The sequence below is a fragment of the Peromyscus leucopus genome, chromosome 6, assembly GCF_004664715.2.
Source record: "Peromyscus leucopus breed LL Stock chromosome 6, UCI_PerLeu_2.1, whole genome shotgun sequence".
In the NCBI taxonomy this organism is placed as follows: Eukaryota; Metazoa; Chordata; class Mammalia; order Rodentia; family Cricetidae; genus Peromyscus; species Peromyscus leucopus.
This window is the reverse complement of record NC_051068.1, coordinates 35638641-35652607: the sequence shown is the minus strand read 5'-3', so window position 1 is coordinate 35652607 and position 13967 is coordinate 35638641. Positions and strand designations below refer to the sequence as shown.

At 33.7% G+C, this 13967-nt stretch overlaps 1 protein-coding gene across 8 annotated transcripts in view; it reads left to right on the top strand.

Annotated features, from left to right (window-relative positions):
• The window catches only part of Nbea (neurobeachin), a 544486-nt gene that overhangs the window by 156218 nt on the left and 374301 nt on the right, over positions 1–13967 (top strand). For 5 of the 8 annotated variants that reach the window (XM_028882144.2, XM_028882143.2, XM_037206607.1 and 2 more), the window contains 5 exons: positions 1070–1223; positions 6527–6535; positions 8426–8606; positions 9835–9965; positions 13598–13705. In XM_028882144.2, the coding sequence (XP_028737977.1) occupies positions 1070–1223; positions 6527–6535; positions 8426–8606; positions 9835–9965; positions 13598–13705 (583 nt within the window). The remainder of the gene's footprint in view (positions 1–1069; positions 1224–6526; positions 6536–8425; positions 8607–9834; positions 9966–13597; positions 13706–13967) is intronic. The other 3 variants (XM_037206608.1, XM_028882142.2, XM_028882149.2) reach the window with 1 other exon arrangement.

Below are 13967 nucleotides of genomic sequence, written 5' to 3'. Positions count from 1 at the left end.
GTCTATCAGGGTTGTACATTCATTTGGAAAACATCCCCCCAAAAGAAATATGATTCTAATGACTAGGCTGTGTGGATCAATTCTGATTAACAATCCAGTAATTGGTGAGGCCAACTCATCTGTGGGAAGCTGACATGACTGTTGTGGAAGTTGACAGTGTATTTGCCAAGGGAGTCTTTAAGTTTGATCTCTCTTCACAAGCGAGGCATAGACTCGTGCTAATGTTGGTGTGTGCTGTGTGCCTTCAGATGACTGAGGAAAAGAAATAGCATGATTAAAAATGAAAGTCTATGTACGAGGGAAAAATGGGATTTGCCCCATTTCCTCAGACAACAAACTGTGTGTCTTTGCTTTCTTTATGGATGCTCAGGAAAGTTTCAAATATAAGTGTATACAAATTTAAAGACTACGTTTAGGCTAGAGGAGAACATCTAATCACACTAAAACAGTATATTTCTTTGGCACCTTCATTGCATGTTTTCTACGGGAAATCCTGCTGCTAACTTCTTCTGTGGCCTCCCTTTTCATTCACAATAATTCTTGGACTTCTGCCAGTTTTCCCTCAGTGATGCTTCACATCACACATTTCCTCATGGGTGTGAAAGATGTGCTCAGAACCACAGCTGGAACTTTCTCTCTGCGGGCTCTCAGCTGGTTTGCGTCCTAACACAGAACAAGCAGATGCAACCAAACTAGTTCTAGTTAAATTCATGTGGACACTCAGATGTCTCAGAAGCTAGTTAATAATCAGAAATGTGAAATGGAGGATTATTTTCACAGGCTACTTTTGTGGTGAGTTTAGTCTTTGGAGTACTGATGTCCATTCTTAAACAAACCAAGAAAGAACAAGAATAGCGTATTTTCTAAATATGGACACAAAATCCTGCAGGAATAATTTTTTGACAAAATGCCTGAATTATGAGTTGTTTTTGTTTTAATAATTCCATTTTAAATTTGTCTAGCACTTCTCTATTTTGTAATTGTTTTCATTTTAAAATTTTTATTCTGAATAAAGTATCTAAACCCCTTACATTTACATGAAGGAAATAAATGTATTTTTCTGTTTCAGCCATTCTACAAAGTCTGTAATGGATTTTGTCAACAGCAATGAAAACATTATTTTTGTACATAACACAATTCACCTCATTTCCCAAATGGTAGACAACATCATCATTGCCTGTGGAGGAATTTTACCTTTGCTCTCAGCAGCTACATCACCAACTGTAAGTTCTTTACCTCCACCTAGTGGTTATATTTTGTAATGACATGAGTTGAGGATTCCAGTCATTTGAAATACAGGAAACAAGCAGATTTTTAACAGTGTCTCCTACAGGAACTCTTATGCCATTTATTAGATTTACATTCCAGTCTCTTTTATTTACCAGTATTTGGGTCGTATTGTGTATATTTATTAGAGTATTTCTCAGTTATTTCTGGTGAAATCTTTTAAGAATTACAATTATATATATATATTTTTAACTTTTATATGCCGTGTATCTCTTTAAATCTTATATAGTAAGCTGTTAAAGTCCATTTGTAATGTAATATAACCTTAATTACCAATTTTATATTAAAATATCTATTTCTCTTTATAAAACATGAAAAATACTAATACAGTCAATTTGGAAAGCATTTAATATTGATCATGTATGTCTTTTAAAAATGCAGCAGACCAGTATTAAGTTATATGTAATTTTCATCTTCTAGATATATTTAGTTCTAGGCTGGTGTGTCTTTAGCTGAGTGGCAGTACTCCTGCCTAGCATTTGTCATTTGGTTTGATTCCCAGAGTCACAATTTTATATATATATATATATATATATATATATATATATATATATTTGACTTATGTCAGAATAACTCTTATTTAGGTGCAACTTGGTTTTATGGGAAAGAATATAGAATTCCACTTAGCTTGCGGCCCATCTTGCTGCTTCTCATAAGAAACTCTTTTGTAAGCCCCAGCACCACAGACAACCCTGTGATTTATTAACACGTCTACTGCTTAGTGAAGAATTTTTCCAAATTGATCCAGCATTTATTTCATCAGTAACATGATTTTCCTGCATGGCTCTTCTTCTCACTCTGTCCACTGGAATAGCAATGAAGTTAAAATATTAGCTGCAACAGACTGTAACCTCACACACTTCCTCCAGGCACACATACATACCTGTGTTCCTGATGAATTCATCCAGCAAGCAGGCTAGTTTGGGAACAGTGTAAAAGGACAGACCAGCAATGGGGTCCTGTGGAATTAATTAGTAACCAAACCACGGAAGTGGCCTGGGAATAACACTCCACAGAGTGGATGATATGTGAAGAAGGTTGATGCCTAACGTTGGTCTGTCATCCCTTCTGTCCTGTCTCAACTTTCCTCTAGTGATGTATACTAAATTCTGGTAAACTGCATTCTTATATTAAGACGGGGAGGGTGCTGCTTTTTCTATAAATCAAAGACTAAATACAATGCTTTCTGTGTGGAATCATGAAATTGTCATTTGTTTTCAGGAAATTTTAAGAGACTGTATTTACTTTAATATAAATATTGAATGTTTTTACACTTTTGTGTAGAACAAAAATGATTATTCTATAAAATAATTTAGTAAAAAGTTATCAAAATTTGCAGAGGTTTGAAATATCCGCATTACTAAATATCTTCAAAATTTTAGTGTCAAATATTCAAAGTATTAAATAAATTCAGTAACTCATAAACCTGTTATGTATACTACTTTAACACTCAATATAGCTTATTTTAAATTTAATATATCTTAACAAAAACAAAGTTAAGATACTAGCATTTTAAAGTTTGATTAACAAGAACACTTGCATATACAGTTTTGACCACTGTAATATGGGGCTTTAAAATAATAGTTTGCCTATTATTTAGACTGTTCTTAGCATATTTGGAAGTTAATTTTATTGCCGAAATTTTTTTTTCTTTATTTTCTGTTAATTGGTCCATTAACTGATTGTACCTATACTTGGTTATGCAACACACTTGATTTTATATATTTATATAACATAATAAACATGTTTATTGTTATTCATTATGAAAACATATATAATATATAATATCAATATATAAGTATGTTTCTTTTTAAAGAAAGTTTTATATATATATAAGTTATATATATATATATATAACTGTTATATAACTCTTTAAAAAGAAACATCTATATTTGTTCTCATGCTTTCTATATAATATGGAAATGTGAAGGATATTATTTTCTTTTAGTGTTACTGGATTGTTTAGTGTTCTTGCTATATAGTGGGAAAAGGAGGGAGAAGCCTGAATAAAGAATGAAACCCACACTGAAAATATGAGCTTTTCAGCTCAAAACTACCAAGTACAAAACCTCAAGAGTTCTGGAACAGGTGAGAGGGAGGAGACACTAGGGTTGCTCTGATTTACCAAAAGGGCGCTGTCATATAGGAGCGTCCGAGTATCAGCTCCAGTGCATGAAGCAGAAACACTCGACACTGTTGTCTTAGTGTCCTGGGGATTTTAATAACGCATATATCATTTTCAAATTTCCATGTCTATGAAGCTTTGTACTTTTTAATATCTGGGAGTAATGATAGCTTTGACAGTAGTAGCTGGTAAACTTTCTGTGTGGAGCTAGATAGTAAATACTTTAGGTCTTACAGCCATCTGCTGAACTGAGCTGAGTGGGAGTGGAATAGGTTTATCGTAAGAACTGTATGGTATGAGACACTGACATTGCATATGCTGTTCATAAAACAAGAATAACACAGGGATGTATATAAAAACTTTATTATTATAGAATTCATTCTTTATAAAATAAGAACTTGAATTTGACTCAGTGGCTAGTAAGTATAATAAACTATTTTTTAGCAAATGTAGTTATCTCTTAGAAGATACATACTTTTTTAGTATTTTTGTCAGTAGACATTTTTAATGTACAGCTATATTAAACTTTAAAATGAGAAGCAGAAGTAGAATTGAAATCTTTTTTGTAGTCCTCTATTTTAAGAGTAACAACCTAAAGCTTAACCCAGAAGTAGCCTTTGTTATTCCTCAAGGTAAGTGCGGTTTTTTGTTGATGGTCTGCTGCTCAGAAACAGACTTATTTTTCAGTGAGACTCAGACATGAATTTTTGTGAAGTTTGAATTAAATGGAAATGATATTAACCTCAGTATGAGATCAATCTTTGCTTCCATGGGGCCTGTATCATTTGCTGGGCATGGCCTCAACCTTGGTTTAATTGGCTAAGGGATAATAATTACATTTATCCCAAAGAAAGTGTTTGAAAATCAAATTTGGTAATAAATGTGACATAAGTAGGTGGGGAAGCCTCTTCAAGCTTTCTTGAATACCTTCAATAACTCCCTCTTTACATATTTGTTTGATGGAATAATAATCCCAGTTTATTTTAAAAGCCTTTCATTTATAAAACTCTAGAATTTAGAATGTTTGAGATAATATAGCTATTATTGATAATCCGTTTTGATAGCAAGATATTCAACCAGAAATAGTTTTTTTATTTGCTATTTCTAGGGGACTGCCCATTCAAAGTGGTCTGTTTCTTCTTGAAACTGTAAATGACCATAGCAGTCTGTGTGTAGTAGGAAAAACATTTCTGAATTATTCTTATAGTGTCATTTTTCTGAAAGAAAGTTTTGAACTCTTTAATTAATCTTACCTGTAAGGAGATGACAATGTAGACTTTAAGACTAGAGATGCATGTGGCTTATATTATAGTAAGCAATCTAAAAAAGCAGTATTTATTGAGGTTTTAGATACTTGTGTTATTTAAAATTGTGTGTTATTTGTATAAATAACTCACAAAATTTTTTTAAGTAAAAATAAACCAGTAATTTTAACCTTAATATTCAAGATAAATTAAGATACTTGGCCCAGCATGATGGTGCATGCCTTCATTCCCAGACTGCAGAAGCAAAAGCAGATGTCATTACAGTTCTTTGTGAGTTCAAGGCCACCCTGGTCTACATAGTGAGTTCCAGACTACCAGGGCTACACAGTGAGACTCTATCTATAAATAAATAAACAAACAAATAAAATTGGACCATTTGCTATGCAATTTGATCAGTGTTTGCTTTGTGGAAGGAATACTATTTTGTTGAGTTTTTGAGTTAAGTTTTCCAGGACTAGCCAGTTGAATTACTTCTTTTATTTCCTACCACAGTGTTCAAGTTAGTTATGAATGAAGGCAGAGAATTGAAGGGAAACATGGAAAAGCAAAGAACATTGTCAGTCATACATTCCTTCACATTGTGTTGTGATCATTCAAGATTTTTTTTTTTTTCATTTTGGCTTTTTTAAGACATAGTTTCTTTGTATAGCCCTGGCTGTCCTGGAACTCGCTCTGTAGACCAGGCTGGCCTCAAACTCAGATCCATCTGCTACTTTCAGTGTGCTGGGATTAAAGGCGTGTGCCACCACTGCCCAGTGACCAACACCACTGACCAACAATCACTCAAAATTTTAAGTTGACCATATTAGTCAACCATCAGAACACAGTGTCAAATGTGGTTTAATTTTTTTCTGCCCCAGGAAAAAAATAGAAATGATATTTCTGGTTCTTCAAATAATGCATCATCATAGAGAAGGAAAGCAAGATTTTCTTCTATGTCAGGCATGATGACAGTCTTAATTACAGTCATTTAGTAACAGGATGTAGGGGTGGAAAATGTGAGACTTTTGGGTTTGATGTAGTTTATCTCATAGTAGTTATCTTAGTGGTAGTCTCACGGTTCTTCTGTATATTTTCCCAGTGAATATGCCCATGAAAATGGCATATTTTCAAATTTATACTCACATTTATTTGTTGTAAAAACTCAAAGAATTGGGATTTTGTAGTTTTGGTGGTGGGGGGGAGGCCTATAATGTTTTTATTATATAGACCTGAATCTTAACAAGGCCCTGAAACTTTTAGATGATATGCAGCCACCTAAGCTCGTATCATAGGCCTAATAGTGTATCAGTGAGTTATTTTCTTACACAAAGTGAATTTTAAGTTGTGATGGCATAAATGTTTTAGTTTTGTATAGGAAGGGTTCTGAATATTTGAGAAAATTAATTATAATATGATTTCCTCATGGAAAAAGTCTACATAGTTGGTCTAAGAAATACACTGATTTCCGAGTCATTTCTGCTCAAGTCCATACTGAGTTAGGGTTTGAACAGAGGCATTCTGTGTTTGCTCTTTAAAATATCTCATTAATCATCTGCTAGGAAAAGATACTTGTTATATAAAATAGAATTTGCATTCTTTCTCTTATATTTGCTATGCTCACATGAATATATTTGGGGGCAGTTATTCAAACAAAACAAGTTTAAATGTTTCTTATTAAATCTTAATCATAATTATGTACTTTATAAAATAAATATCTATTCTGAGAATTTTGTTTTTAATAAAATAATATAATTTTAAAATGTTATTTTGTGTTTCAATTTTACATGTATTTTTATTTAATTTTAATAATTTCCTTTTTTCTTGTACTTTTTTGGTCTTTTGTCTGTTTTGTCTAATGCATGTCCAGGGTTCTAAGGTTAGTATTACTTTTGCAGTAATTTTTAGGTTTTTTATTTTTAAATTTTATTTTTAATTATGAAAATTTTACTTGGTTATATTTTGAGTTTTCATATCATCTTTTAATCAGACATATCTTTGTGTATTAAAAATTCATTAAAAGGATTATTTTCCCAATACACTGATGTATTTGTTTTATTATTCACTACAATAAATATCATAATATAATGAAAATAATGTAAAATAGAGTCCTATGTGCAATCAGATTTAAATGCCAATTACAGCAAATTAGATGATATATATATATATATATATTAAGATTTAGTGAGAATTATATTAAATGAATTTTATCATAGGATGCTTATATAATATGTTTGTAAATTATAATAACAGAATGGAATAAGAATCATTTTCTAAATTATTATTCATGTTAAGAATACCTTTTACTTTCAATTTTGATATTTTGGTAGAATAAGTCTGTCAAATTATATGGACAATTTAATATTTATGTATTTAATATTTGTTTCTGATTCACTACTTCAAAATTAGAGCATATTTATATGGACAATTTAATAATTATGTACTTAATATTTTTTTCTGATTCACTGCTTCAAAATCATAGCATATTTCACTGGTTAGGTTCGTAGATTCCAACTGGAAAATAAAGCAGTAATACAGTGAGGTAGAGCTCTCAACATTTCAACAATTTAAAATAACGAAGAATTTAAGAACATGTCTGCAGATATACTGAGTTCTAATTTATTGAAAAGTTATTAAGATCTCTTGACTGATGTAAAGCAATAGCTAGTGTTTCATCCTAGAATAACTGAAAATAGATTTACAGTGAATTCTTTTCTTCTGTTAAGCTCTGGTCACAGCTGTTTAATTTGATGCTGTGTCAGCAGCAAAGCACAAATAGGTAAGCAGAAGCATTTCCAGAGACAGTGTAAAAGTCAGTAGGAACAGGAAACTATTCCATGCATCTACCATGTGTTTGACTTTACCATTTGGTTAAAGAAAAGTCAGTATGGGTAGTTTGCCCATTTTCAGAAACTTTGACAGAATTTTTATTTACAAAGCATATCTTTTCTTTGCTCCTTGTGGCACTAAGAAAATTAATTCTAGTTATAAGAAAATCAAAATCAGTGTTTTTAGCATAGAATGAAAAATAAAGAAATGTTGCCATTACTTATAACTTACGGAGTTACACATTCTAAGAAACAAAATAGATTTTAATATTCCTTCTGAAAGCAGGAAGTAACGTTTTATCATAGAGAATATTTTAGTGAAAACTAACTTTCAGCTTAACAATACTCCTTCCTCCCTCTACAATGAGAGTTTCATAATTTATCGGTTAGGTATCTAAAGGAGCAATCCTTTTGGTCATTTCGAACTTAGTCTTATTGGACACATGAAATCCTTAGTGTTTCAGTTTATGATTCTAAATAGAAAAGTCAAAAGTATATATTCTAGTTTAACAGTCATCTCATTTGATAGCACAAGAAAAGTTCTGTGTGTTGTTCCCTTTATTCATTGTATCTGTAAGAAAGGAAAACATCTATTTGTAAATGGAAATGAAGATTTTAGGAGAGAAAGGCCAATTTTATACCTCTTTTATACCAAAACGAATAAGAACATATGTGCGGTTGTCTCTAAGTATCTTTGTGAAATTATATGAAGTTCTTTCTTCAACTAATAAAGTATTTAAATTAATACTAATTTTAAAATGGGCTTTTTAATTTAAGAATAGTGAGTAGGGAAACGAAATTTGGCAAGATCTTGTGATAGGTATTATTAATTTATTTTCTATATTCTTATGCACGCTTTCTATACTTCTTTTCACCTGTAGTGTATATAACATGTGCCACATTTCCCAATTTTAAACAAGGTTAACTCTCCTCTTTTAAAGACTGAGTTGGAAAACATTGAAGTGACACAAGGCATGTCAGCAGAGACAGCAGTGACGTTCCTCAGCCGCCTCATGGCTATGGTTGATGTCCTTGTGTTTGCCAGCTCTCTCAATTTTAGTGAGATTGAAGCTGAAAAAAACATGTCTTCTGGAGGGCTAATGAGACAGTGCCTAAGGCTAGGTAAGTATGCTAAGGCAGTGGTACACACTGTGTAATTAAGACGACTTGTGCAGCGCTGAGGTGTAGAAAGCACTGATTCAGGTTGGTGAATCTGCAGCTTAGTAACTGTCTTGTAATTCCCAGGATTGCTCAGTTTTAAAAACTTGTATCTTCTCAGTGGAGAGTGCATGGTATCATTTGTTGCTTCAAATATTAGTCAAACATATTTAGAATTATCCAAAGTCAGTAAAACTGGTATTTATCATTGAAGTGATTTTAATGTAGATCGCTTTGTGAACCTTGTTTATGTCCTTGGCCTGCAAACAACTGAGGATATAGTGTATCGCAGAGCCCTTACCTAGAATAGGAAGGCCCAAAGGAAGACAGAAAGGAAGTTAGAGAAACGGTGGCCCAAAATCTGTATGTTTCTTATAATAATGATTACATGCTAGTAACAAGGAGTGTAAACTCTTTCTGCTGTGCAGAGCTATTACAACCCTTAGAGTGGATGATGTCTGAAATGAGGTGTACTCTGTAGTCCCCAAGAAAGGTGAAGTAAAGTCAGAGCCTTATTATTAAACATTTTAAAGGTTGATATTAATTTGTGAATGTATGTATGATTGTGTATATGTATAGCATATGTGTATATATGTATGTTTGTATATGTGTGTGTATGCCTACCAATGCATTCATATGTGAAAGTCAAAAGATAATGTTCAATATCCTTCTCTGTCATTCTCCACTTTATTCTTTTGAAATAAATAGTCTCTCACTGCACCTGGAGCTAGGGTGTCCTCTTACCTCACTAGGGTTACAAGTGTGAGTGACCTTTTTATATGAGGAATTTGACTTCAGGTGCCTATGTCTGTACAGCAAATGCTCTTACCCACTATACTGTCTCCCCAACACCTCCCATAGGCATTTTATGTCCCTAAAATTTTTAATGATACAGAACATTTGTAATAGTGACTGATGGAAGATTATAGAATTAGGAAGAGTTATTTTGGGAGTTTGAAAGGCTATGGTGATCTGTTTCTTTTGACTTGGGAGTACATGAGTATTTTATTTAATATATATTCTATGGGTATTGTACCTTAATTATTATATTTCACAATTTAAATTTATCTAATTTTAAAAATAATAATAATAATCTATGGCAGAAAAGGAAATAAAAAAATAAATAAATTTAAAACATTTTTCTATATAGCCAATGTCAACAATTTATGTTAATATCTTTCTGGTTTCTTAGTTTGCTGTGTAGCAGTGAGAAACTGTTTAGAATGTCGACAGAGACAGAGAGACAGGGGAAACAAATCTTCCCATGGAAGCAGTAAACCTCAGGAAGCTCCCCAAAGTGTGACTGCCACAGCAGCATCCAAGGTAATACACCACTTACTCTGTAATATGGAGTCCCTTTTCCTTTGTGAGAACAATGCAACAAGATCTATAAATTGACATAGGTTTGATGACCTGGTGCTGGCTTCTGTGCTTCTTGGTTGGATGTGCAAGGTTAGCTAACCTTAGATTTTCTCTTGTATGTTATTGAAGAAGGTACTAGTAATTTCTACTGATAGGGTTCTTAAGAATTGCATTGGCACATAGCAATGGAGATTTCTGTTTTAAATAGTTACATCTATTTTCAAAGGTCAGCCTATGAGCAAAGCACATTTTTAAATAGATTAGCTTTGGGTGAAAAACTAGTTATTGACTGCCCATGAAATGAAAGAATGGTATATAGTAGTTTGAAATATACTAGCAAAACTCAAAAAAAAAAAAAATGAGTTTTCTTCTTGTGTTTGACCCATGACATCATGTGCAGCCTCATGGCTTTGAAGGTTTGTATGACTGCTCTGCACTTAATTCCACATCTCAGTTGTGACCTTTCATACATATAGTAGACCTCATTTAACTCATCTAAAGATTTTGACTTCTTAAAGTTCTATATAATTTCTTTATCTTGAAGTACATTTCCATATATTTTACTCTTCTTAAATACATTCATGTAGGCCATCTTAGATGCTGCTTTCTCAGGTCAAAGTTTTTTGACACCATTACTGTGCACCAGTCTAGGGACAGCTCCTCTGATGGTTTCAGTAAAACCAGCATGTCTCTTTATCACTCACTGCACTTGTAAATAAATGTTCAGCATTGACACAGTAATTTTTTGTTCAACAATTGAAGAAATTTAATTGGTTTTCTAAGTTCCATGCCTCTGTATTGCTATCATTTCTGCTAGGCCACTTGCACATGCATAAAGTCTGTTAGTTATTTAAGTGTTGCAGCCTCTTTTCTTGTTCACTGCTGTCAAAGAAATATGACCCACATATTATTTTAATGCTGACAAGACTCCATAGTGATCTGCATTGCTTGGGAAGTATTAATGTGTCAGCAGTCTGGCTCATATTCACTACATAGACATATTAAAGGGCTGGTTACTAGAGGGTGGTGACCATATCTTGTACATCTCTGTGCCTTCAGTGCATTTGTGGTACTGTAGGTTGTAAAAAAATGTTTCTGAGGTGTGTTCTGGCTTCTGCCACTTAGCTTAAAGAATCCTGAGACAAATTTCCTTGTCTTCGATGTCTCAGTTATTCAGGATTTTAAAGTGAATGAGAATCCTAACTTTTATGATATTTGTTTAATAAAATGCAAAAATAATATATTAAAGTACATAGAGGTTCCTGGGGTGAGGTGAATATTCAGGTGTTACTGGTGCCTCGCTTCTCTTAACACTTAGAAGAGTGTAACTAATCCCCTGCATGGGAGAGGCTTTGGTCTTGACCGTGCCTATACTCTTTCTTTCTTTCTTTCTTTCTTTCTTTCTTTCTTTCTTTCTTTCTTTCTTTCTTTCTTTCTTTCTTTCTTTCTTTTTTTTTTTTTTTTTTTTTTTTTTTTTTTTCTTCTTCTTTCTTTCTTTTCTTTCTTCTTCTTTCTCTCTCTCTCTCTCTCTCTCTCTCTCTCTCTCTCTCTTTCATTATTTTACATCCTGACCACAGTTTCTCCTCCCTCCTCTCTTCCCATTCATTTCCGGCTCCCAATCTACTCCACTGTTTCTGTTCAGAAAGGGGCAGGCCTCCCATGGGTATCCACAAAGTGTGGCATATCAAGTTGCAGTAAGATTAAGCACCTTCTTTTGTATTAAGACTGGGCAAGGCAATCCAATATGAGGAATAGGTTCCCAAGAGCCAGCCAAAGCATTAGGGAAAGCCCCTGCTCCCAGTGCTAGTCCCACAAATAGAACAATCTACACAACTGTCACATATATGTAGCAGGCTTAGGTTGGTCCTAGATTGGTGACTACCCCAACTGTCATCAGAGAGCCTTCATCCCCTAACTGAAGGAAACAGAAGTAGAGACCCACAGCCAAACATCAAGCCTAACTCAGGGAATCCTGCTAAATAGGGGGAAGAAGGATTGTAGGAGCCATCCTACAATTGTGGGAGGGACATCACAAGAAAACCCACAGAAACAACTAACCTGGTTCATAGGAACTCACAGAGTCTGAACCAACAACCAGCAAGCCTGTACTTTTCTTACCAAATGAACAGAATCTTCAAACTAAGTGTAGTTCTTCTTGTGTTATATAGACAGCATACCGAGTGAGACAGAAATCTGTGTTGTTTAGTTGAGTTAGTGAGTGTGTCTCTGGTGAGAGGTTGGGCAATGAAAAGTAGGTAAGTGTTGATACTGGAATATTAGAAAAATATATGACCTGTTAGCAAAGTATATCCGTACAGAGAATAAAAACAAGTGATGCTATTTTTATGCATGCATTTCATACATGGCACTTTAGGCAGTATACCATAGTTGATTTTTAATCTAGCAGAAGGGCTCTCTGGTACAAATCTGGACACACTTGCATGAGTGCTGTATCTCCATGGAGCCTCATTTTCATATTGTGTAAACACAGGAGCAGCAATTTAAACTTGTCCTCACATAACCTTTCCAAGGTCAACTGGGAATAAGGGAATCTTTGTAAAATGGTTCATATATTAAAATATTTCTAGTTTTTCTACATGTACTATAGATTTATCTAGTCCATATACTATATGCAAGTTTTTCTAATTATCCAATGCAAAAACTATTAGGTAATCTAGTTGAATTTTGGAGTAGTTACAATTTTACATAGAGTGGATAACCTTGATGATTTTAATGGAAACCATGTAACTATCTGCCTTAGATACTGAACTTTTTCCTATACCATGTTCCACAGGAACTTCATGGCCTCCTTTAGGGGTGAACCACCACAGTGGCATCTGTGGGGAAGTAGGAGTTGGACAGCAAGTGCATAGCTGTTAAGTGCAAAACTTGCATTTGCATTTTATATATATACATTGTCAGATTTAGTCCAAAGCATTCTTAGCACATTGAGTAATTGACAAAGCACTAGAGTGAGCCAGAGTAACTCGTTGCACTTTCTAATTTATGTTACGGATATATTATCTAAAATCCTTAGAGTTTTGTTTCTTCAACTACAGAAAAATCATTTCATTGGTATGTTCTCTAGTGTCTGTCCTATAGGAACTAGGACTAAATTTTAGAGCTTACCTTTTAAAAATGGTCATGAAGTGACTACATTTGTAATTTCATAATGTTACATAGCAATATTTTTTATCTCATACATATATATGCATGATGGATAAATTAAGAGAATTAAAGACATTTATTAACTGGGAATTTTAGTAACACGCATTAAGCCAGATAGCAGAGACTTGCACTCAGTTCTTCTGAAAGGCAAGGTAATTTTTTTTCCTACACAACCTCACCTACATTTATGAGCTCATAGAGGCACCTATGTTGATAGCAGAGAAGAACACGGAGGCGAGAAAGCATGGCAAGCAGAGGAGAACAGAAAATGAGCCCCATGCCAGTTTTGTTTTCACTCATTTCTAGTTCAGGGGTGCAGGAAATGGTGTGGGAAGATCAGCCTAACGTAAAAAAATACTGTAATGATGCTTCTTAATAATTTTCTAGAATATGGTATTTCTTAATATTTCTCTTTTGTTTTCAAGACTCCCTTAGAAAATGTTCCAGGTAACCTTTCTCCTATCAAGGATCCCGATAGACTTCTTCAGGACGTTGATATCAATCGCCTTCGTGCTGTTGTCTTTCGAGATGTGGTAAGTAATGTATGTGCTTGGCTCCCTTGCAAAAACAAACAAAAATCAAACAGTAACAACAACAACAACAGTAAAACCAACTTGCATGGTCACTTGTGTTAAGCAGTGTAAAATTTGCAAAGAATTGGCTGTCACTACAATTGTCCTGTTGTCTGGATATATTTCATAATTCTAATGGTAAAATAGTTGAACCTTAGTTTTCCCAAGAACTTATTGATAGTTTACTTTGAAAAATGACATGTATGCATACAGGGCTGGCTGG